This window comes from Pieris napi, chromosome 13 (genome assembly GCF_905475465.1).
Source record: "Pieris napi chromosome 13, ilPieNapi1.2, whole genome shotgun sequence".
Taxonomy (NCBI): Eukaryota; Metazoa; Arthropoda; class Insecta; order Lepidoptera; family Pieridae; genus Pieris; species Pieris napi.
In genome coordinates, this window is record NC_062246.1 from 11,978,872 (window position 1) to 12,005,695 (window position 26,824).

Here is a 26,824-nt window from a genome sequence, read left to right on the forward strand (position 1 = left end):
TTTCTTTTTGTATAATGTATGTTATAAGATGTGGATAAATAAAGGATTATTATTATTATTATAGGTTTGTTATGTCTGTGTGACGAAATGAAAATAATTTATTGTGAAACCAAGTAGATTCTTTTAGTATTTAACAAACCAATTATCTATTTATTTAATATTTGAGACAAACATAATGGAATAACGTATTTTATATCATAACGGAATTTAAAACATTTTATTTTTCCGAAGACTATTGTGAGGCCCCAGTTCCCCTAAATCCAGCCTGAATGTGCTATAAATATAATAGATAATAATTTGAAAAAAACTAAATATACATTTAAAACTTTATAAGTAATCAGTTATGATAACAATGACGTATATGAAATGTACTTTAACCTTAAATCTTACCTGAAATAACATAGTCCTATTTTGCTCGCCAATGAGATGCGCAAGCGGCGTTTTCAAATTCAAAGTTCCAATCGACGCTGAGCGATCTCTGAGAAATGGCTTGTTTTCTGGCATTGTTTCATTACTTCTCTTTAATGCAGTAAATTTTATCACATTTACATCTCTTTCCTCATCACACTTTTCTTCATCAGATATCCTAACCAGAGGATCTAATGTAACTGTTTTAACTCTTTTTACTTCTTTAAATGGATTTGTGCTGATTTCGTCATCCTCTTTAACCGTACCCAAGTTATTGATAATGCTGTGTTCAATTTTAGCATTCTTCTCAATTCTTTCTTTTGTAAACGCGTCGAATTCTTTATCAACTAATATTTCTGGTTGTTTTAAGTTTTCAGCGCTTTTCCAAGCTGTCGTTTTATCTGGTTCTAGCGGTGTTGTACTTGGTATTAGATTTTTTTTGAAGTTTTCGTGTGAGTTTGACGAGTCTTGGAGACTTTCTATGGAATTATTACTAATCGTCGTCTGAAATTATCAATTGCATATATAATGGATGTTCTGGGTTATGTTCTGAAGAGCAAATTAATCACAAATATCGGCTCGATAAACATTTAGAAAATGTACTGCACAGGACTGGTCTACTATGCTTTAAAAGGGCTTTACTTTAAAATGTATTTAGGATAGTAATAATAATAATATTACTATTATTATTAATAATCTCTATCAGTAATCTATTTATTTGTTAAGTTACTGAGACATTTTCGTAGTTTATGCTTTCATTGTGTTTAGTTTAAGTTCTAAATTAACCTTTCTCTAAAAGTTTTTAATATTATAAATTAAATTTAGCATAAAAATTAAAGAAATCTTACCCCTGTGGAAGATAAGAGACTATGTCTTCGTTGTAATCCCATCTTTTCGGCTTCATGTTGAGCGAATTTGTGTAAAGCATCATCTATTAAAGATTCTGGAACTTTTCGTTGAGATATTCTTACTTTACCGATATATAAAACCTGAAATTTTTTATACATATATTTCAACGTTACATAAGATTTATTATCATTATTAACAATCTTAAAAAAACATTCGTCTTAGGGTCCTTCGAGAAAAGAGCATTCCAATTCTTAAGGCCGGCAACTCACTTGCAAGCCCTCTGGCCATGTGAGTGTCCATGGGCCGCGGAATCACTTAACATCAAGTAAGCCTGAGAGTTACTTGTAATTTGAGACGTCCAAAACATCTTCCTTGCTCTATTAATGTTGGTTTCAATGATTGAAGATAAAAAGTATTGCTTCAATGATAAACGCAACTTTTATCTTAACATTTTATGACCATTTATATTGTTAGTAAAGAATTTATTTTAAACACACAAATATACAGTATTTACAATAAACTTAATTTACATAATAATAATAATTAAAAATTAATAAATAGAAAATTAAAACAAATTATAGTCACTTCTGCGTGTGTTTAGCAGAAATCCTTTTTTCTTTAATTTTTTTTTAGCCACGATTATAAGTTTGCGTTATACACTTTCACGTAAAAAATTCGAATAGTAATGAATACTTTAAGCTTGAATTATAACAAAAATTTTAATGTATGATTGGATTAAATTATGCTCACCTCAAAGAAATGTGATTCAGAAGGGGACAGACCAGCGCATAGCGACGTCAACGCCGATGCGTTGCTGACACTTCTAACTAAAGCTGGTGTTTCGCTTGCTCTGAAAATATTAGCTTTATTAGATAAAGTATTATAATGTTAATTTAATCTACTGTCTACTTCTAGAGTGCCTTTCTCTTAATAGAGAATGTAAGTAGTGATATTGGACACTTTTTTATTGTACTTGAAATAATAGAGGATTTTATTTTTACTCTATATTAACCACTTGCATACAACAATATAATATAAGCGAAACAATGAACTGTTAATTGCTATGTAACGAATGAATGCAATGTAACAGTTGAAGAGAGTGCCTACGTCTGGCAATACGTATTACGTCTATACTCTCGGGGCGTAACTCCGACGATTTAGGAATTCACCACGCTTATAAAACTAAGAAAGCCCGAGTGAGCAAAATGTACAGCCTTGGCTCGTACACTTATGTTAAATATCCTATCAGCAAATTAGGTTAGACTTAATTACTTATTGGTAGACCAGTGTTGGCCTAGTGGCTTCAGCGTAAGACTCTCATACCTGAGGTCATAGGTTCGATCCCTGGCTGTGCACCAATGGACTTTCTTTTTTATGTGCGCATTTTAACATTTGCTCGAACGGCAAAGGAAAACATCGTGAGGAAATCGACATGTCTTAGACCCAAAAAGTCGACGGCGTATGTCAGGCACAGGAGGCTGATCACCTAGTTGCCTATTAGATTTAAAATGATCATGAAACAGATTCAGAAATCTGAGGCCAAGACCTAAAAGTGGTTGTAGCGCCACTGATTTATTTTCATTTTTATTTACTACTTATTGGTCTTAAGTTAGGCTAGATCGTAATGTTTCCTTATGTCTTAGTAAAGACGCATGTAATAACAAAAATATCTACTTAATTTTATTATTGTTATAATATCACTCGCGGATAGCTGATTTTTACACATTTCAATAGCTGAATTTAATTATTCATTTATTAAATTTGCAACAATAAAACATCTTTTCTATCTTTTCTATCGATGTTCTCTTTGTTTTTGTTAGTTTGTTAATGCTCTTGAAATGCTCAATCTATTTTGATGTTGGCACTCGTCCAATTGAAGATATGGCGAAGATCAACTAAGGTGAATAATTTTAGTGTTTATGGCTCCTACTAACAGTTGAACAGGAAACATTATGCACAAATTTATCATAAAACGTTGCGTCAAACCAGTAATTGATTTAAGTTTTGTTACAAGTAAAAATTATTATTAATTTATAAAAGGAGGATCTCCATTCATCGAACCCTCTTGTTTTATTTATTTATTAATACTTCGTTGCAATAACAAAATTAAATTGACAAAATTAAATGAAAAGGAGGGCAACCTTATCGCTTTCGAGCGATCTCAACACTGTTGAAAAAAAAACTAAATTAGATAAGGTAAGCAAGAAGTGCAAAATACATAATGCATATAGTTATTTACACAAAACTAATACAGGAACAAAACAAAAACTAAACTAAAAAAGGACACATGAAAAATAAAAAGTGCACATGAATCACGACAATTCTAGATTAGTCTCACGTCAGTTAGTACCAAAGTTAGATACGATGTGGACAGGTAATGTTTGTACAATAGAGATTTAAAGTAAGATAGAGAAGGAGCTAAGCGAATGCGTTTTGAGTATGTCCCCTAATTACTCAGTTGTCTGAATCTACTTGGATCATTTTGATTTGAGATTTTAATTTCTTAAATATCAACCATCAAGTCGAGAACATACATTTGATTTCAAGATTAAGTGAAACGAACAATAATAATAATAATAGGTTATAGTATTGTCTTTTATTGACATAACTTTTACACATTTAATAAAACAATTTTTAACCGGATTGAATAGAAGTTATGCATTTAAAATTATTTTACATAATTTTAAATTTAACCGACGTTTCGCGTGCTTTACAGCGTGCGTGGTCACGGTGACTGGAGACAAATGGTGTTGGATGTCAAAAAGTGTCAAAGCTGTAGAAAAAGTTGTATTATCTGCATTTATTTCCGAAAAGATCACTTACAAATTAGAATTACAGTTCCCCGGTAAAGATATGGCCGGACTGGCCCAGGGTAAATGTTCAGTCCCATTCTGCTGCTGAAACCCGACATTCCTCGTGATGTTCAAAGATCCTGTGGAGCCCTTGGGGGTCGAAGCGGTTGATGACGGATCACGCATCTGGTTGAAGAGGTCTGTCACCTGGAAATTACAATTTATGATTAAGATTCCTTTCCATGTAAATTTAATAAATTATTTTAATTCGGTAAAAATTAAAGGATTTTAGTTACTAAACATAACATTTATCACTAACAAACACACACACAGAAACACACAAAATAACAATAGTCATTTTTGACTATTGTTATTTTGTGTTATGTTTGTATATTGTGAAATGTGTAATGCGTGTGTGCCGTAGTTGTAATTGGCCCTGGCTCAGCATTATGCTGAGGAGCAGACTGTTCCACAGCGCTGGTCATTCTGCCAGAGACCACAGCAGCTAGTTTGCGCCTCAGTATTACGTAATTTTATCTTATACAGTAAACAATTTTAGTAAAACAAGTAAGCTCTTATAGTTTCATACTATAAACAACTAAATAAACAACAATTTTCCTGTCCTTGATCTTAACATAAACAACTCAAAAGTCCGGTGAAATCAATTAATATTTGACATCATCAATTAACATGATTCAAGGTTTGTTATAATATTATTTAATATGTTTTTAGTGTTATTAACTTAAAATCACACAAACCATTTGTTTTTTAGATCTTTTTATTAATCGACGAAGCATATTTATTTTATAGTTATGGAAACTAAGACGTCAGAAGGGTTTTAGGTCTATGCAACCGATTCTTTTATCTCTTTGCCCCCATTAATTATATTAAATCAACCCTAAATTAAATTACTTAAACTTACTTAGGTATATTATATATATTTCTATACAAAATTTAATTTTAATTACACATTATACACGGCAATCACCATACTTCCCTATATTACTCAATACCCCGTATTATAGCGTCTTTATAATCACAAAATACCGATATTTTTATAGTAGAACATTTAATGTTTTATAAATATCGGAAAAGTGTACGCAATGTGAGATTGATTGTTATTCTCTCCAATTAGTTCGTGCATTGGAATCCCGACTTTATGTACTTGCTTACCAGTACATCAAACATACTAACAACACGAAGGCATAGAATGCTGTTCTCCTACAAATTATTAATAATAAATAAATAAGATCTTGAGATCCGATTTAGAATTATTTCAAGTTCATACTTTGTTAAGTAAACAATTTTTACCAAATTACCACAGATTTTGAATAGGAACAATTTCTTATTAAATATACGATTTGTTACGATGACTGGTATTTTGTAATAGAATCCGGACAATAGAAGTCTAAATTGAAATCATAACAAGCGAATGTCATTATTACGATGAGTAATTCGATATTTCAGTATTGTAATCAAAATATTGTAACAGCACAGGCCATTCAAATGAAAACAACAAATTGAGTTAATTGAAACCGATGTAATGCAAGGTCTTTGGGAAAACATTTATTTTCAGGGTTTTGTCTTATTCAAAGATCTATCGTTGCGTGATTCAAAAACCTGGATTATTTTTACCAGGCATAGAGGTTCGATTACAGTGCATGCTTACAGTTATTACCTTTAAAACAGACGCAAAATATATCCGATTAGATAAATGTACACATACAATTAGGTTAAATTGTGAATGCATTTGTTATCTGTCTAGTATGCGCTGCGCAAAAGTTGTTTTGTCCTGTATATTATTTCTAGAAAACATTTAGGTTCACATTAGGGTTGAACGTAGGGGGGTGAAAATTAAGGGTTGTATGTATTTTTTTGTGCCACATAATAAAAAATTAAAAACAAAATTTTTTGTCTAAAAAATATGGGGGGGGGGGCACCCCTTATCGCTTAGGGGGATGAAAAATAGATAAAACCCGATTCTCAAACTTACTGAATATGCATACAAAATTTCATAACAATCGGTCGAGCCTTTTCGGAGGAGTATGCCAACGAAAATTTTGACACGACAATTTTATATAATAGATGTATAGTTTTATAATGCAACCATATTATATTATAAAACTAACAGAAACGCCAAGATTTTTTAGCAAAAGATTTTAATGATGATGATGATGATGAACGTTAAAGTGGGAACAAATTAAAAATATATTTATATAAATGACCATGGTCGTAGACCTCGTCAGCATTTCGATATCAGTTAACACTCCTGAGTTAATTGTTATCGAACACAATACGGTAAACACAGACAGTTTAACTTTAAGATATTTTCTTGATACAGTGTTGCTATATGGTTTAAAACTTCAATAGCTGTCTTGCGATTCTGTAACTCACTTTTCGAACTCTCACAGCGGTTTTCGCTGCGGCTCGCGCTCAAATCAGTCGTGAAGCAGTCATTTTATGATTTGTCATTCTGATAACGAGGGAGCTTGTTGTTTATTGTTTATCAGAATGCCAAATCGTAAAATGACTGCTTTAGTCAAGGCAGAGCTCGAAAATCAACGTATCAACTCCTATATAGTAGTAAAATCAAAAATAAATCAGTGGCGTTAGAACCTTTTTAGGTCTGGGCTGTAGATTTCGGTATCTGTTTCATGATCATTTGTCATTTGTCAATCTAATAGGCAAGTAGGTGGTCACTTCTGTGCCCGACACAGGCCATCGACTTTTTGGGTCTAAGGCAAGCCGGTTTCCTCACTATATTTACCTTAACAGTTCCATCGAATGTTAAATGCGCTAAGAAATTCCATTGGTGCACAGCCGGGGAACGAACCTACGAACGTAGCATGCTATATTAAATTGGAAATTCATTACGTAATTGAAGTGAAAATCAAATAATACTCCTACAATAGCGCTGTGATTTTTGGGTGTTCAAATTTGATTTGATTTATAATGTCCTGGATATGTATGAATAATAATAATCCGGTTGCACTATATAGATAGAATAATTGTAGGTTTGATTGTACACTTATAGAAGTTAAAAACTTGATAACACGTAGGTATAGTATTTCAGTTACAACAAAGATCTCTTTAAATCTAAATGTATGTTAAACGTATTATATTACAATAATAACATATACTTAGTGTAAGTAATGACTTTAGTCTTTGCACTTGGAGTTACGTAATAGTCTATTGAAATGTTACATTTGCTGAACATTTGTTAGAGGAGGCAATTTCAATTTAAAGCAATTTGCTACAAAATATGTCTTTAAAACTTTTTTGTACGTAGTTTAGGAGATATAGCCAAAAACGGGTTTTCACCCCTTTTTCCAAGATGGCGGCCGGAGGACAAGGGCGCCAACTCCTAAAACTTGTATTGACACTTACATGTTCCATAAATAAAATTGCGTCCTCATCAAACGTCGATACAAACTTCATTAACATAGCTTGGACCAATGAGCAACAATACACCATTATGTAGAACCAGGGGCAACCTGGTGTGATTGCTTTGCTCAATAAATGTAAGATAGATGTTATATGGTACAAAAACGTATTTCAAATCTTTGGTTATTTAGTATTTTTATCGTTTTTGTATTGATTGTATTTTTCTCTAACCTCTTTATGTTCTAAAAACAATAGAAGTATAACAAGCTTAATCGATATTCAACAGCAATTGATTTTAGTCAAGGGCAAGATAATTGATGGGTTTTCTATAGTAATTGCTATGCACGTTATGTCGCTATTAATAGACAATACATATACTTACGTATAAATATTTACTTTATATAATATTGCCTTTTTAATGCGAGTTTGAAACATTGTGACAATGCAGACTGTAAAACTGGGCTGAGAAAAGTAAAATGAAAGGACGTAAAGAATTCGGTTGATACACAAACTTAGATCCTAAAAAAACATATGCATGTCGGTTAAAAAGATTACTGGGTACTTTTAGGTTCCTAATAACAACAAAGTTTATAGACGTGTACGCTAAACATCGGAAGGGTATTAGAATTTCCGGTATAAGTCCAACAAAACTGTATCTATAAATACATTGGGTATTTATAGATACTCATTAATTAGTTAATCTATTTAATTATAATTTCACACATTAAACATTAATTCAATTAATAAATAACAATAACTAACCTAAAAATATAATAACTGAAATATTTTATTAAAAGAAGTCCCTTCCAAGGTTCCCAAGATGCTGGCATTTTTTGAATAGCTAGCCTAAATCTTTGAGGTAGCTACCAGCTCTTCGGTCTCCTGTGATGTCGACTCTATTTGCTATTTCCTTAAAAACCATATAGCGCTAGGACCCCACGGACCAAGGGTCTCGACACCGAATGGGACAAAATCATATTCAGATCCTAGACCCCTGTATTATCATGCTTTCTTTTCAATTTTCATTTAGTTAGTTTATGTTAGCCAATAAAACCAGACAGATTATGGGTTAGGGGGTGAAAGGGACCCCTTACCAGCGTCTTCACATTTATTGTGGACGTGTCTGAGTGTGACCCATAGAGGGGTCGGACGGGTTGCATGATCCTAGAAGAAATATAAACCTTTAAACATAATAAAAATAGAGATGGTATGACGATGGCAAAGATATGACACTTACAATTATTCATAAAAATACCATTTGGTGGCCGCGATTTCGTCTGCGCAGGATTATAATAATATTTGTCCAAATGATGTAGCGTGAAAGACATATTTTTACCTACTTTAAATACCAGAAGCGATAAAAGTATCTATTTTCATTTAGGAATCAATTTAATACTACAAAATGTGCGTTTGAAATAAATTATCAATGTTTATTGTAGCCAAAATAGTGAACCATAAGTTCACTATTTTGGCTATAATGGCTTACACATAAGATATAGATATATAGTGTGACGGGCCTTTTTGTAGGACTATTTAAGATAAACATTTCCATCATACATTACATATGTATAATTCTAGCGGTTTTGGCAGCGCACGCCAGAATAGCTCGCAGATGGTAGATTTTTTTCCTTGATATTTTGGACGTTTCACACAATATCTTTATAAATTGTAGCCTATGAGTTATTCTGATGTATAAGCTATATTATCGTACAGTTTCATTACAATCCATTCAGTAGTTTTTACGTGAAAAAGTAACAAACATCCATCCATACTTACAAACTTTCGCGTTTATAATATCAGTAGTATATCAATCGCATCGTTTTAACGAAGGTACTCATATCTTCTTTCATCGCATAAAACACAATTTGTTAGAATGAGATGATGAGTAGGTACTTAATGATTCAGAGTGTGCCGAACGCTGGCAAGCTTTTATTAATAAATAAACTAAGGGTAAAGGGAAGGGCCTTTCTTGGATTGTGATCAACATGCGTTATCACAACATTTATTCTTATATAGGTAAACCACCACGATAAAAACTACTCAAAGGTATTTTCCAACCGGAAGTGTTGTGTATTACAATCACTGGCAGACTGCCTGGTAACATTGCCAAAAGCATCTTCATAGAACATGGATAAATAAGGTCGGCAGTTGGTCGAGTTTTGTACTAGAACGCTGTCGCGTTTGCTTCCACAATTCCGCTTTGTAGTGCGCTTTATAATTTTTCTATTTATTTATGTCTTAAACTACAAAGCATGAAGCTACAAAACGTTAATTTGTAATTCAAAAATAAACATAACTATTACAAAAAATTAATATTAAAAATATACACTTCGAATTTTAGGTTTTACTTGTAAATTTTTCCTTATTGTTCAGCAAAAAGCCACTTGCAAAACAGCGGATTAGGGATCAGATAGGCACTTAACAATGCTCCATAACGTAATAACGTATGAATTCTGATATTTTTATGAATTCTTTAAAACCGATGTACACGGCCAAACAATGAGTAGTGGTCAGCAATAAAGAAAAGAAGTTTTTGTTACTTGTTTTAATCAAATAAAGTTACAATTGTTAAAACCTAATAGGTAACGAGTTTCACCTCCAATTTATTGCCAAAATCACAGCTTAGATCCTTCTGGCTTTCCGCAATGTTGTTAATATCATTTTATATATATATATATTTTGAGGAATTTCCACTCTTCTGCATTGCCTGTTGCGCTGATTTTACTCGTCTCTTTAGATCAGGACTTCGAGCTGGTCAAAAGAGACGAGTAAATCATTCGGTTCGACGATCATTGTTCGGTTTTATTTATTTATTACAGAAATACATACGTTATCCAAACAAACTATGCCAATACGATAATGTCTAGAAAAGTAAAATGTAATAAAGAACATATATAATATTAAACACATATACACAATATCGCTACTGTGAATCCACTCTGCGAACATATAAATATGTCGATAGTATCGGAGACAGCATTCAGTAGGTGTAACGTCTTTAATACCGGAGATCTGTGCATCAGACTGGTTCTGGCACTTGGTATCGCCAATAACCTTGGCCTTCGCTGTCGCACATATCCCATAGGTTAACTGGTAACCATAGGTTTTGTTTGTTCGTGACCGGATGTAAATCGTAAGCTAATATTTATTTATTTATTTATTTTATTTATTTATTTATTTAGTTTAAGCTTATAACATCACACACAGTACTACAATTACTAATTATTTTACAAAAAATCTCGCATCTAAAATGTGTGACAATTAATGTAAGCATAAGTTTCACAAAAAAAAAAAATTAAATAGAAATAAAAATTACAATTAAAACATATACGATAGTAAAAGCACACAATAAAATAAAATTTTTTTTACTGAAATTTGTTGGCACTTAGAGCAGAAAAAAAAGAAAAATCATCATCAAAACAGCGAAATTAGGTGTGAGAAAGGCACTTGCAAATGCTTTCTCTAAAACCGATCAGCCCACTACCGAATATATCCAGCTCTGGATACGCTGTGTTCAATTTGTTAAAATCGCGAAGAATTCGAACGAGAGGTGCCTGAACTCCTAGGTTGGTTTTGGCAAAAGGAATTTGAAAGATATTATTGATTTTAAACCTAGGGAATGAGTGAGGGACGACAAATTTGATTTCCTGTAAGAGGTCACTGCTCTGTATATAGTTATTGAGTAATTTATGCAAGATTATTAATTTAATATTTTAAGATGAATTGTTTTGTCATAGGCAAAATAATTAATAATAATTAATTAAGAGATCAATTGAACTTGATATTACTATTTTATGTCGGGGCGTAACTAAAAGGGCGAAACTTGCCGCAGTCTGACAGTTTACGAATTACGGAGGGGAAAAAAATGGATTTGCGTTCCCTAATTGCCATCATTTCTCATAAAATCTGATAAAAACCAAGAGGCTGATTGCAGATGGATTTTAAAAAAAATGTCGGGCGTGATAGCCGTATTTTAAGAGTACGATAATCAAACGTCAAGTCCTAGGTTCGAATTCTGGCTGCAAACTAATCTAATAGGAAATCGTCGCGTGAAAACCGGCATGTCTTAGACACTAAAATCAACGTGGCTGAAGACTGATCTATGAAAAAGACGCTGAAGAGTTGCTCCATGCACCCATACCCATACGGGACTTGACATATATTAAACCTATGTTATTGATAGAACCTATGTCATTAGGTCATAAATTGGGCCAGTTAACCAAAATAATATCTTGGGAAGTCTCTTTGTCTACAAAATATTACTTTGTGAATAACCTGAACCAATTTTTTCAGTTTCAAGAGCGCGTGACAAAAATACACGTATTCTCTCTCTTTTTAGCGTATATTGGAAAGGGACAGCGCACAATGACGTCAGTTGCCCTACATAGGGAAAATTCATTAGACACGAACGAAAAACTATTTTACTAATGGCTTTGTTTTTTATAGAGCTAAATTGTATGGTACAATATGAAGATGGTTTCTATATTTAATTAATAATTAATAGTTTTTGATGATATAATGATACTGATGTGTATATTTGATTGTTATGTTTAGTAACATGAATAAAATATTTTTGAAGTTATACTTTTTTTGGCACGTTATGAAAAATTTATGAGAGTGAAATTTTTCGATGCCCGCGCACCGTGACACAAAATTAACAGAATGAAGTTGCCCACGGAAGATGCTACGGCATTGGACATAATTTAATAGCAACATTCGAATAATAATAGAATTTATGTTACACTTGATGTAAGAGAATAATGATAAATATTTATTTATTTAATTTTTCGAATGTAAACTGAACTTTATTGACTATAATGACTCCTTTTCCAGTCTTTGATTATTAAATTGTAATGAATTATTTACATGCAATTAAAAACTATTTTTAATAATGCCAAAGAAGTTTAACTTCTTATGCGCGTACATAAATAAGTACACGCACCCATTTTTTTCTATTCTTAGTGTCGTATCCTATAAACGTAGAATAAGGCAAAGATTAAAATTTTAAAAACATTTTTATCTTGTTACGCCAAAGAACTATAACTTCTAACGCATGTACATAACTACACACACGTTTTTTTTATAAAATATGTTTAGGTTACAGAAGATTAATAAATAAAAGTTATGAATTTCTTATTAATAGCGTATTAAAATACTCAGATATGCGTTTGGCGTGGGATTTCAATCACTAATATCATACCAGTTTCGAGGCAATAATTATAAAAAGCCACAAAAGTAATATTTCTTGAAATTAACTTAAAGATTTAACCGTTTAATGAACTTGCCCTTGTGCTTGACCTCAATTAGCCTAACACGTCTTTAGAGCATTAGTAAAATTTATTATTGTCATTTACGAGGAGCGATAAAGATGGCCGGAGTCCTTAAATGCGCATTTACTTTAATCGAAATTATTTATTACGTAATCCTACTGCTATCATAAATTATATGTATTAAAATATATAACTACATATATCAAATAATAATAATAACGACGGGCGGGCTTTATGGGATGCTAATTGTGCCCGGTCTCACCTCCTTCGGACAAGCAAAAAAGCTGAGGCGGCCGCAGAGCCGGCAGAAAATAATAAACGGCACAAATATAAGAGTCTAGAGGGTACAAGTGCACAGGCGCTTATTAAAGATTTATGTTGGCGCCTGGTAGATGTAGTGACCCCAGAGCTGGTGCTTTCCTGGCTCAACGAATAAGTATCGCAATACAGCGAGGAAATGCTGCCAGCATTAAAGTTACACTGCCACAGGGACCAAACTTTTTAATTTATTTTGATTTTCTTTTTAATAATTTTTATTATTACTTTGTAGGTTAAGAAAATTGTATAAACTGTATACTTGATTGTAAATATGATATACTAAAGATATATATACATAATAAATACAAAAAAGGTTCCAACATTACGAATGGAACCAATCAATAAATTATTAAATAAATTATACCTAATTTGGCTGTGTTGTGTGATGGTGTGAAAGTGAGGGTGCGTGAGGGTGTATGGGGTGTGTTCATGATGCATGTGATTTAGCGCTATGGATATTCTTAATAGGCCTTAAGCATTTTCCTCGACAACTTCAAGTCAAGGCTTGTCATACTACTATGTATATTAAACAATGATAAATCTTGTTGATACCTTCGTACTTGGGGATAGTTGTTAAGCGCAATAGGCAATACTTGACGTAAAAAAAATATCAATGAACCTGACGTTGTTCGGATTAATGCCTGCAGCTGAATTTCATCATCAGAATACGAAATACCACGAGTATCAGGTCGACATCCGCCCTTCCATAACTGAGTGTTTTTGTTGCAAAAGCATATTTGCTGAGCACCACCATATATGGAACAAGCTACCCACTGAAGTATTTCCGAAGCAATTCGACTTAGGGTTCTTCAAAAGAGCGTACCAATTCTTAAACCGCCCACGCACTTGCGAGCCCTTTCGCATTGAGTGTCCACGGGCGGTGGTATCCCTTAACACCAGACGAGCCTCCTGACCGTTTGTCCCCTGTTCTATAAATGTAGAAAGTCACATTGTGACGGGAGTGAGGAAAGTTTCAACAAGTTGTAAGTAAATAAAAATATGGTAAAATGTCCAGAAATGGCGTACTTCATATTCTTAAGTACGAACTACTAAAGAAAAACATCAAAGTTAGATTTGAAGAATAATAAGTAATAGACAATAATTGTATGAAGACTCGTCAAAGTCGACACATTTCGGTCACTTTATTAGTCTGTAAGGAAATCGTAGTTAAAGGCCGTGAGGAACCGATGTATTTGTTAATTGACGTATCGTTTCTGGTTAACCTTTAAGCTGCCCTTAAGCATCATAAGGGTCTTCCACGTTACTACGCGGACACATTATTGTGTCTGGTTGTGTACATCATGGGACATAGCGCGTCAAAAGCACGTAGGTCGGTGTTCTGTGCTTTTCCACTCGAACTTTGGTAATAATTATACACCAGAACTTGTTTTACGGATATGCCATACTCGTAAGCCAGTTTGTCAAACCTAGGCGGTATACAAATATATGGAGAAGTTCAAATATGATGTTACGGACATAAACAAAGATCTTCGAAAACATAATTCTTATTATTTTTTTTAATCTTTATTCTGGTTGCATTGAAGAGAGTTCTTTTAGCAGTATAACCGCCCATTTACATCCATTGTCTTCTTTTATTGTTTGTTCATTTTCTCTTCTTTTAGTGCCTCTGCATTACTGGAGGTTAGCCGTCAGTCTCTTGAAGCGTGTCTTGTCCTGTGCCAGATGCAGCAACTTTTCCGCAGTCGCAATACCCGTCCACTCGCTAACGTTTCGAAGCCATAGTTTTGAGTTTTGTTATTTTAAGTTATTTACCCCATAGATGTAAATAAAGTGTTATTTAAAAAAAAATCTAAAAATATTAGTAAAGTTTCATCCCTATCTTATAGTTTGTCTTTGACCTTTAGATCAATTAAATATTTTACATGAAAGTTTTTTTATTATTTCGAGGTTCTTGACAACTCCATCCCACCAACGCAGCCTCGGATATGTGTAGTTGTTAAAAAATATATATATAAAGAGTGAATTTAAAGAGATTTAGAAACTGAAAAGGACGGTAACAACAGTATACAACAAAATCCCGAGTTTCTAGTAATAAAATATCTTTGAGCGTAGGTAAATAACTGAATAAATTAATATTCATATTTACACATTGAAACATGTTTATTGAACAAAATCTACATAATGCTCTTGACGTGTGTCGCCATTGTGCTCATGTCAAAATATTGCTTAAATTCTAAGTGAAAACAGAGTCAATGTTCTGTCAGGTAAACAACACTTTCTTAAAAAAATTATGTCGGTGGCAAGAAAGCGACGTATGATATCGTTAAGCGTGGCGTGGCGAGGAAAACGACATGCACTCTTTTGGCAATGGAGGCCATGGGGTCCAAGGCTACTTACTTCATAGCCACAGGGACACTTATGGGGTACATATGGGCATTAACCAATGCGAAGTGATTCAAGGATCAATAGGGTGCCAATGTTTAGCACCAGTGGCATAACAATGCTGGTGGAAGTGCTGGCAAAATGCCACGGGCCCCCAATCCAAGAGGGCCCCTACCCAAGAGATATTATGTTCTATGGATGAATGTGAAGTCTCCATTACGCATTGGGCTAGCGTGGGAACTGCAGACCATTCCCTCTCGCCTAAGAGATGAGGCCTATGGCCTATGTAATTGAGTACACTGAAAATCTCGAAGTTTATTCAAATTAAACTGACAACGTGACGATTTTTACTGATCCATCAAAAGAATTTGTAAACCCCAGATGGTATAGTTTCGCCACTGTTTAGCACCACGCATTAATATTAAATGATGTCTTTGTGCAGAGACAATTTATAAAAATAATAAGACTGTATTGGGCACATTCTGGCGCTATAGATGTGTAGTAATATTCACGTTACGGCACATCTATTACTAACTAACGTTACATTGTATGGAAAACAAGGTAAACCAACAAAATTTTCGTGTCAACGTTTAGGGAGTTCAAGGTCATACTATGAGTGCGTTATCATACTGACTCTTTTAAATAAACTTTTAAAATCAGTGGCGCCTACATTTTTAGGTTTGGGCCTCAGATTTCTGTATATCTGTTTCTTGATCATTTGTCAATCTAATAGGCAAGTAGGTGATCAGCCTCCTGTATCCGGCAAGCCAAGCCGGTTTCCTCACGATGTTTTCCTTCACCGTTCGAGCGAATGTTAAATGCGCACAAAGAAAGTACATTAGTGCACAGCCAGGAATCGAACCTACGACGTCAGGGATGAGTCGCACGCTGAAGCTACTAGGCTCGGCTCGTCAAATATCGATTCTAATACATTAAAAAAACACTGTTGATAAAAAAATTCAAAACGGCGTCGAACAATAAGTTTTAAAAATAAAATTATACATAGGTATAATTATTTCAAAATGACTGTAGATTTTTTGAGATAAACTAAAGACCATAGACAATTATTTTAAAATGACAAGGTGAACAAGTACAACAATATTTATTAAATCTCACACATTTTTTTCTACGAGAATTCTCAGAAAAATATATTTTCCGAGCTTAAAGGTCAATGTCCGCGGCTTTTCATGGACGGCCATTTTCACCAAATAATGGTCATTACCTAGAGTGAAGTTAAATCCACAAAAGCTCAGCTTTTTCCGACAATGTTTATTACACAGACGGCTCTGAGAAAAACTAACTACGTAATATCAATATACAAATAAATAAAAAAAATATTTAATATTTCGCGCATATTACTTATCACAGTTTCATATACTTTTTATTTTTAATAACTGCGTAAATTATGTGATTGACGCGAAATAGGTCAATAAATCACTTTTAATAGACAAATTAATTTTACACACATTTTTTTATAAATTGCACAAAGACACAATTTAACATTACGATCTAATTTCTAACTAAACTAACCCCAAAAAGGATATTTAATATTTTTTTTTAAATAATTTTACACACATAAATATTACTTAATATTTATTTACTAAGAGACATAGTCACGGGCCAATACAGATATAGTAACATGTATATAATCGGAGAACCGTTGCACTAACAACATTATGTTAATAACTCTTAGCCTTGTGCCCTTGTAACGCGAGTCCTAAGTTCAAATCCAAGGGCAAACATTTAAGAAAACAACTCATTACTCACCCGGAAATATTCATATATCGTATACATTTATATCTTAATTTAAAAATAGAATCCCGCATCAAGTATCCTATGCTATTTCACTTATATATATTTAACTGTTGTTTTCCTAGGATTCGAACTTGAGACATTAAGGCTAATTAAGTGGTCAGCAGACATTAAACACCAACAGTAATAAAGGGGAAAATTACCAGTTACGAAAAACATAAATAAATTAAAAGAACTAAACCTAATTGCAATTTTTCTATACCAAAAATAATATAATTCAAAGCTATCTATAACTTTTTCATTCTATCTTATAACTAAGCAGCATAGAGAGCTATCAAAAATACCAAATATCATATTGAAAAAATAGTTTTGACAGGTATCTACTAGATTCTAATCTTACAAAAATTTTACGCATAAAATAAATAATCAATAAAAATAGCATACTAAATTTTTAAAAGTATAATAGTCTAAAAAGGTCCCATACCTTAAAATCGCTTTAAAACACTATAAAAAACTGCACTCAAAAATACATAATATCATTTGCATTCAATATATGAAAATAAATAAAATCCATTTCACACGCGAGTACTATCAAAAGCGCGCCAACCCAGAATTCCAGATTTGACAGTTGCGACACTGACAAACACACGAGCGATTGGCGCGAAAGGGAACACCATACTGATGCAGACATGCTGTACGTCACGATTTGGCGCCGAAACAAAAAAAAAACTAAAGAGTATACAATAATAATAATGGTTTTTTTGACAGGTAATATTTTAAATTATACACTGCAAATGTGTTACATAATAATGTACTTATTTTGCTTTACTCCACACTACACTTGCTTATTTTAATTTATAAATAACACTTCGTAGCTACGTTAAAACAATATATTGTTAACAAAATGATATTTGTTCTATAACAGTCGATTATATAATATCATATTTGTCGTCACAAATCAAGCGACACAATTAATTTTCATTGATTCTTTAAACGATTTGTGTACGCACAAATTCAACAATTGCAACGTGCTGTTGTGATTTTCAATTACCTTATATTATCTATTCACTACACACACAGGACACACATTTTCAACATCATATCTTGTTGATGAAAATTGATTTTTCGCTTGTGCCTTTCAGTGTTTTCAGCCTCAAAACTAAGTGTTTTATTTCCCTTTCAAAATCAACTCAAATTTCAAAACTTAAATGCTAGGATAATTTTTACCACATTTGTTGAAACAATATATTAAATCAGTTTGCCAACTGTAATGTTATGACTTCGGTCAATCACTGAAAAGCAAATGCGAATCGTCTATTTTCATTCCCTGTCAAGGTTTGAATCGAGGTCCCTATAGGTCATCAGTACCGCAATTGTATTCAAAATTATTATATAATACGCTAAATATACTAGGAATATTCGTCAAGCAATGTTCTATATTCATAAACTATACATTGGATATTTTTGTCTATGTCTTTTACGCGGTTATAAAACCTTTTTAGAGGTTTTAAGCGCAAATTTGTCTATTGTTATCTGTCGCTTTAATTTAAGACTACTGAACAAGATTTTGGGTAAATAGTCTTTACAAAGCAGAAAGTATATCTTCTTACATATTAAGGAAAATTAGTTGCACGGAAATGTCTTCATATAAAACATATAATTTATTAAATTTTTATAAGAAATTTCGCTCACTTTTATCTAGTTTTATGTCGACAACCATAATTTAGTCTGTTTAATTGATAGGTTTAAGGCTTCCGAGTGAAACCCTGTGCGCATTAATTTGTATATTGTCAAAGATATCTAATCATTCTGCATACATTGACCCATTTACATGTTTGTGTACCGTAAATAAGACATTGATGGATTATGATAATGGACCACGCCCACCAAATCACGATAATTATATCACCGGCCTTTAATAGCTCCGGCAATTAACATGCTGTTAATGTTACCAGTAACTATGGAAGATTTACTGGCAAAAAATATAACAGTTAAATAAGAATAACAGTTTAATTGTTAAATTTAAACCTCTAAGGGAAAGAACCTCTTTGAGAACATAAACTAGTAATTTATCTGCGTGTTTTTACGCATTTATGGTTAAAAGATGTTAATTGAAAAGAAGGAAGATCAGATGGAAAACTGAGACTTGATAATTGGCACGGAAGCGACTACACTTCATTTTTCCTGCGGCTATATTAATAATATACAAAAATAGTTATAATTAATAACATAGTTATATGTTGGACATAACGTATCTCTTAGTGACTTACCTCAGCAACAGTTGCAGTCTTGAAGAGGAAGCACTGCAGAAGACCCTCTTTCTCATTAAGTAGAATGTAGAATAGCTCATCAGCACGGCCTGGCACTTGGCTTGCTCTGGAGGAACAGCCAAATTATTAAGCAATATGACACTCATTTTAAAATATATAATTTATGAAGATAACTTATAAACGTCAAAATTAAATATATATAATCCAAATATATATGTAACGATGAAGAGCCATGGGATATTTGGAAAAAGCTGCAGGAGGCCCTTTTCGAGAAGGGATTTCGATCAACGGTACTGAAGAAAGCTAGGAATATGCTATCGTAGGATAAGAAGAAAAAAATTGTATTTAATCTAAGCTGTATATTCTACTTTTGAAAAGATTGGGAACAGTTGCAGGTCGATCTTCCAGAGAAGACCCCCACCAGGAGTCGATTCCAAATTTCGCTGGTTCGCGAATCAAATATCTAGAGAAGCGGACCGTGGAAGACTTCCAGTCATCATGTTGATGTAGATTATTCTGTATTATTAATATATACATAGAACGCTCATAGACTAGCACACTCCACTGCTCGACACAATTATTTTACATTCAATTATAAAACGCATTAAAAAGATGATTAACTATAATAAAATATATATAATATAATATACCTTAAAATATCCACAAGACGATGAATTATGACCGGCTCAAAGTTCTCATTGTATGCCTTCAAACAGCCATCTTCAATTGCGATACTGAGCTGGAAGATATAACTTTTGAATGAAAAGCGTCAGCCACACTATATAAATTTATTTATTAACACTTCGTTAAATATAGTACGATTAAAATAATTTAATAAAAAGGGCAATTGGCCTTATCGCTTTCGAGCGAACTCTTACAGGCAACGGAAGTGAGTAGAAAATTAGCTAAGTGAGTGCAAGAAGTGCAAAACTACATCTATATTCTATACTAATATTGTAAAGAGAAAACATTTGTGTTTTTGTGTCTATGTTTGTAATGAATTCACCCAAAAGCTACTAGGCCGATTTCAATTCATTCACCATTAGAAAGCCATCCCCATCATCACTGACTGACATATAATATATTACATTTTTTTAAAAATTGGGCTTCCTAACCATACAATAATATAACGCAAGGTGTGAAAAAATTATCAATAAAAAATCTGTTATTGTGAGCGCTGTGGAAAAGCTCATAAATTTAGTTGTTAGATTCGGAATATTAAATAATTTCGGAAAGTATTAATACTACAGTGGTACCTCGACATGCGAGTTCAATTCGTTCTGTAACCATGCTTCTCAAAGCAATTTTCCCCATTGAAACCCCAGCACCCATAACACCACCAAAGCTGTTTTTGTTAAGGGGTTATTGAATATATTTTTTAATGTAATAGGAGGCAAACGGACAGGAGACTCACCTGATGTTAAGTGATACCGCCGCCCATGGACATTGCCAGAAGGCTCGCAAGTGCCATGCCGGCCTTTTAAGAATTGGTACGCTCTTTTCTTGAAGGACCCTAAGTCGACTTGGTTCGGAAATACTTAGTGGGCAGCTGGTTCCACGTGGTGGTGCGCGACTAAAACTGCCTTAGAAACGTATAAGAAATGATTTCACGCTTTAATTCAATGGACATCATGTTCGGACATCATGGACAGAAAAAAATAAAATAAAATATGTTTATTATGGAACATAAGATACATGTATCACTTATTCCACGTCATTAATTTGAATTTGTAGACATCCCTACTTACCGGCAAAGAAGACAGAGGGTGTAGGCCGAGAGAAAAAGCCGGCGTAAAAAACTCTCGGTACTCTTTTAAAACAGCAAATCATCAATCAACACTTATTTTAAAACAAATATCGCAAATTAATTAGAAGTAGCCTGTCTAGCACTAGTCCCAGGCCCTTTATAGTAAGCCTTTTTACACAGCTTACCTTTAATACATTTCTTAAATTTATTGAAAGGCAGATATAAAAGAGCCTCTGGGATTTTATTAAAAAAGAGTATCCCTTTCCCCAAAAAAGAATTACTAACTTTAGATAGTCTAGTACGGGGAAATTGCAGCCTGCGTTTGTTCCCACGCAACCACCACGAACCCAACGAAAAAATGCTTTGAAAACGCGGAAAACAAGTAAAAATCAAACATCCTGCTCTCATCTCAAAACACACGTATTAGGGCAATCGTATTTCGAGGTGCCACTGTTGAATAATGCAACTGCATATCAAAAGGGATACATTTGCGAGACCTTCAGCAAGGACATGACAACCATTTTACGAATACACCCGTAATTTAAGTATGACAATATTGAAATCGCTATTTGAATTTGTGGTAATAAAATACTTAAGGACTACTCTGAAAAACTGGTACCGATTTTCAGGAATTAGATATAGACATAACAATTATTACTAACGAAACAGAAACACACAAAATAATAATAAGTAACAATAACAATAAATAATATTTTAAGTTTGTAATATGTATGTTGTGTTTGTAACTGGCCCTGGCACAGCATTATGCTGAGGAGCAGACGTGTTCCACAGCGCTGGTCATTCTGCCAGAAGTTAGCTTGCGCCTCAGACGCAAAAAAAAAGGAACAGAATGTAAAGAACGAATTTACTAGTGAAATTATTGTGAATTGGTTGGAATCGACTTTAACAAAGCATCCTGCGAATCCATGTTTACGACTATAACGCTGATGTTGAAAGTATTATACTTGGGTTTCATCGTTTGGCTTACATAAACACAAAAACATAACGTAATGAGTCGACACTTAGGGTGAGATTCAGAAACGAGACTACTAACTGTGACTCGCGTATGTCTAGATACACTTACAGTATAATAACATACTCAACCCTTATTTTTAAACTGATTTCATACCCTTAAGACGTTTAACAGTAGCAGTAAGACTCCCCATTTTTAATAGATTAATGATGTAGAGATGTGTGGTCACTCTGCATCTTCTACGAGTTGTTCGGATTAATACATGCAGCTGAGTTTCATCATCGGAAGTCGAGGCAGAATACGAAATTCCATCCGTACCTCGACGTTCGTCGTTCCACAACTGAGCGATTTTTAAGGCAGTTTTTACCGCGCACCACCAATATGTGGAACCAGCCCACTGAAGTATTTCCAAACCAATTCGACTTAGGGTCCCTCAAGAAAAGAGGACCAACTCTTAAAAGGCCAGCAACGCCGTCGCGAGCCCTCTGGCATTGAGATTGTCCATGGGCGGCGGTATCACTTAACATCAGGTGAGCCTCCTGCCCGTTTGCCTTCTATTCTATAAAAAAAAGTGTGCCGATTCCAGCCATTGAGACACGATCGATCGATCACAGATCGAGTTTGCAGAGTAGCCCTACAGAGGTATAAAGTCGATTAATGGGTACCTTGTCTCTGACTCCAGTAGCCCTTATTTCTTTCAGCAACCAGGGTAGCATGGAAGTGGAGAATCGTCTGTCCATCGCCGTGTACCCGAGGTACAGCACTGATGTTAAACGCGTCTTCATTGTCATCTACGGATAGAATTATAAGCAATAGTTACGGCCATATGTGCACGTAACTACGGCTTTATGAACGTACTAAATTACATCTAAATTAATTAAGATTTGTCACCTAATGCCAATGCGAATGATTAGGACAACATTTTCAATAACTAGGCATTAGAGGTTTATAAAGAAGATAATTATTTAGTATTACTTTATATATATATTAATGTTGCTTCGATAAGTTGGATTATAGGACTTGTAACCATGGTTACTGCGACTGCTAACTTTATAAATATAAAATTATATAATTGTAGATGAATGATTAAGCATAGACCAACACTAAAATAATTTTAACTTTAATCATTCGTTAAATTAAATTTAATGTTATTAATTTCAAGGTTTTAAATATTCGAAAATTTACGGGTTTTTTAAACCTACACTGAAAACCTTGAAATCTAAAATTGTTATTATTCGTGACTTCACATTTATTAAAATATTCAATACAATTCATAAATTAAATGTAACCTTATTTGCATATTATACAACTTCAATTTGACCTTTAATTCCTCCAAAGCCTTATAAATGCCGCCAATGCGTTGATTAAAAGATGGTTTGTAGTAAATAAAGAAACAAATGTACGAATTCACTAACACAACATAATACTTACTTATATATTGATCAAGGAAAACCACAAGAACTATTGATTAATTCAAATAAACAGATGTAACACACGAATATCACAAGACAAAGCTTAATAAAACACAATTTACACAACTCTCAACATTATCGACATTTTCATTACGTTTCTACAACCAAAACAATGTCCAACCGAAAAATAATGAGAAAAACGTTGATTTTGTACGCTGTGTCTGTGGTTAGTCATAGAATCCATCTCTTTTATTTGTTAGATGTTAGAACGAGTTGGAACATAGTCGATGTATTGACTGTTTTCGGTGGGGGTAGCGGCGACATCTTTAGTTCGATTTCGATATCTTGTGTTTCTACAATTGTTCTATTGTAATTTGGAATTACTTTTTATTTTGTCTATATTATTTATTAGTATTTTACAACTATCGATCATGTAAAGAAAACTCTGAAATATATTTAAATGTACTAATATATTAATTAAACAATCTCTTATTTTTAAACTTCGAACTTGATGTGAAATAATTATTAAATAGCCACTCCGGTACATATTATTATACTTTATACCTAATCAATATATCTATATTTTATAATAAATAATAATTATTTGAAGTTTTAACCTTCATGTTGATGTGATACAAGTAAGTTAAATACTCTGTTACCTAACGAGCTATTTAATTATCTTTTTTTTCACTTCTATTTTTAAATATTTAATTATTGTCTTTGACAGTCAAAATTATGGCGTGTATTTTGGCGCTATCTACGTATATTTATATATTTTTGTTCCTATATAGTATAAAAATAGTAGACAATATTTTTAACGGGGCGTTAGCAGTTTTATAGCAGAAATTACAACTCGAATGGAAAAAAATATATGATTTTGGTAGGTAGCATTATTTACTATTGTTTACTAATATAAGCAATACACATTTACATATAGGCTACTCGCCGTTAAAAAATATTAGTAGGGATTTGATTCTAGCAGAGTAAGGTATCTGTGGGTAAAATTGTTGTAAAGATTGAAATACACGTTTTAAACCAATTCAATTGCCGTACCAAATAACACAACATTTGTTGTTTTTTTAATATATCAACTACATTACATTATTATTACCATTTGGTTGGAATTTAAGCAAAATGCAAAACAATATGTTTTACGTGTTCCAGCGACATCTAGTTTAAAATAGCTATACTAGACATAATTTTGAACTGTTTGTAGTTGTATCATTCCTCAAGAGATGGCAGATCACTGATATTAATAATGCTTCTTTTTTTAAATTTATTTATTAAAGTTCACCACATCATACATAATGCTATATCTACATATGTTACAAGCTATCTTTTCTAAAATAAGTAAACATAAATGTTATAAAAAATAAAAATACACACGAATACTTCCAGTTTTAAATTTCACTAGTAATCGTATCTCGTAGTATCGGATAGGCACTAAATAGTGTTTTTTTTTAATTTGACACGTATGATTTTAATCCAAGCCATAGACTTAAATTCGATAATCTATGATGTTTAGCCCTATTTTAAGATGCTGAAGGTAGATATTTTTGTGAATACCTTCAAAGGCTAAATGCTTACTCATATTTACTAAAAACGCTAAGTCGAGACGTAGTAATCAAAATTCAATTTACAAAGTTTATCATTTATTAAGTTTGGTTTGATAATTATATTAAAGGAAGAATATTAATTAGGATACTTTAACTACTAAAGGTTTGTTTATAAATATTAAATTATATTGTAAACATTCGTGAGACTTGGGTTGACCTCTCTTGTTAAAATTACATTTCTATGTTATAAAAAATTGTTTATGTAATGTATGTCATATAGATAAGACCAAAGGTAAGATTAGGGTTATTAAGGGTTTGGAAATCGTGTGGTTAGAACCCCGAATCTTTCTATATTCGTAATTAAAACTTACTTGTCTGGTGTCAAACATCATGATGTTTAGACAATAAGAAAAAAATAATACAATATGTAAGTATGTGTGTGTATATATCAGGCACAGGCAGACAATAAAGTTCACAAAAGACAGTGCAGTGCGACTTTAGATGAATACAATCTAGCCTATACAATAATTATGGCTAATAAGTAATATTATATTGACTTAATATCCTACAATACTGATGAATAGCTTTAAGGTAATGTTCATTAACAATCTTAACGCTCTTTTAAACGGTTAATTTTTTTCTGTTTTATTCACCATATAAAACAAATTGATTTTTAATTTTATTGTTATATATTATGAATAAAACAGACGCAAAAAATAATTAATGCATCATTATTATTACGAGATTTAAAAAAATATGTTATTTATTCATTAGTTGCATATATAACATTTTTAATAACAAAAAAAAAGTTGACGTCTTATTTATTACCTTTATTTATTTTCTTATAGCTTTAGTGTTACCTTTCAGATGTCATACAATGATGTAGCACATTCGTCCACCATCTCCATCATAGATTCAAGTGTAGAAGAAAGCAAAAGCAGGAGGTGGCTGTCATTCTCTAAAACGCATAGACTGGCTCTCAGCGCATCTAGTGGTGACGGAGACGTGTCCACGTTTGATTGTGATCGGTATGTAAATGTAAATTTTTAATTACTTATCAATATTTGATTTGAGTATCAAAAGAAAAAAAAGGGTGCGTGTACTTACGTACGCGCGTGAGAAGTTATACTTCTTTGGCATTATTAAAAAAATAGTTTTTGATTGCATGCAAATAATTAATTACAATTAAATAATCAAAGACTGGAAAAGGAGTCATTATAGTCAATAAAGTTCACTTTACATTTAAATTAAAAAAATTAAATAAATAAATATTTATTATTATTCTCTTACATTAAGTGTAACATAAATTATATTATTATTCGAATGTTAAATAAATTAATATATATAATTATTCTATTATGTCCAATGCCGTAGCATCATTCATTCTGTTAATTTTGTGTCACGGTGCGCGCGCATCGTCACATTTCACTATCATAATTTTTCATAACGCGCCTAAAGAAGTATAACTTCAAAAATATTATTTTAATAAGCCCAAGACGTTCCTACCAGTAAAATACATTAAATATAAAAAAAACGGATCAACCTCAGAGCTGGTGGTTTCCTCGCTCAACGAATAAGTATCGCTATACAGCGAGGAAATCCCAGCATTAAAGGTACACTGCCACAGGGACCAAACTTTTTAAATTTCTTTAATTTTTTATGTAGGTTAAGAAAATTCTAAATACTGTGTATTTGTGTTTTTGTCCATATCTAAATAATCGCAAATTACAATAAGCTAAATTATTTATAT

At 32.7% G+C, this 26,824-nt stretch overlaps 2 protein-coding genes across 4 annotated transcripts in view; one reads left to right on the forward strand and one right to left on the reverse strand.

Annotated features, from left to right (window-relative positions):
• LOC125055175 (TBC1 domain family member 4) overlaps positions 1 to 23,681 on the reverse strand; it is a 43,622-nt gene extending 19,941 nt beyond the window's left edge. Inside the window, exons 1-8 of one of the 3 annotated variants that reach the window (XM_047657467.1) lie at positions 23,538 to 23,681; positions 22,772 to 22,897; positions 20,037 to 20,125; positions 19,387 to 19,492; positions 4,081 to 4,256; positions 2,008 to 2,107; positions 1,257 to 1,397; positions 391 to 912 (exon numbers count right to left, since the gene is read on the reverse strand). In XM_047657467.1, the coding sequence (XP_047513423.1) occupies positions 391 to 912; positions 1,257 to 1,397; positions 2,008 to 2,107; positions 4,081 to 4,256; positions 19,387 to 19,492; positions 20,037 to 20,125; positions 22,772 to 22,897 (1,260 nt within the window). In that variant the 5' untranslated portion in view covers positions 23,538 to 23,681. Of the gene's footprint in view, positions 1 to 390; positions 913 to 1,256; positions 1,398 to 2,007; positions 2,108 to 4,080; positions 4,257 to 8,527; positions 8,598 to 17,600; positions 18,263 to 19,386; positions 19,493 to 20,036; positions 20,126 to 22,771; positions 22,898 to 23,537 lie in introns of those variants that run through there. The other 2 variants (XM_047657468.1, XM_047657469.1) reach the window with 2 other exon arrangements.
• A 1,417-nt stretch (positions 23,682 to 25,098) lies between these two features.
• The window catches only part of LOC125055172 (P protein-like), a 40,414-nt gene continuing 38,688 nt past the window's right edge, over positions 25,099 to 26,824 (forward strand). The window contains exons 1-2 of the mRNA XM_047657459.1: positions 25,099 to 25,237; positions 25,942 to 26,102. Of these exons, the coding sequence (XP_047513415.1) occupies positions 25,942 to 26,102 (161 nt within the window). The 5' untranslated portion in view covers positions 25,099 to 25,237. The remainder of the gene's footprint in view (positions 25,238 to 25,941; positions 26,103 to 26,824) is intronic.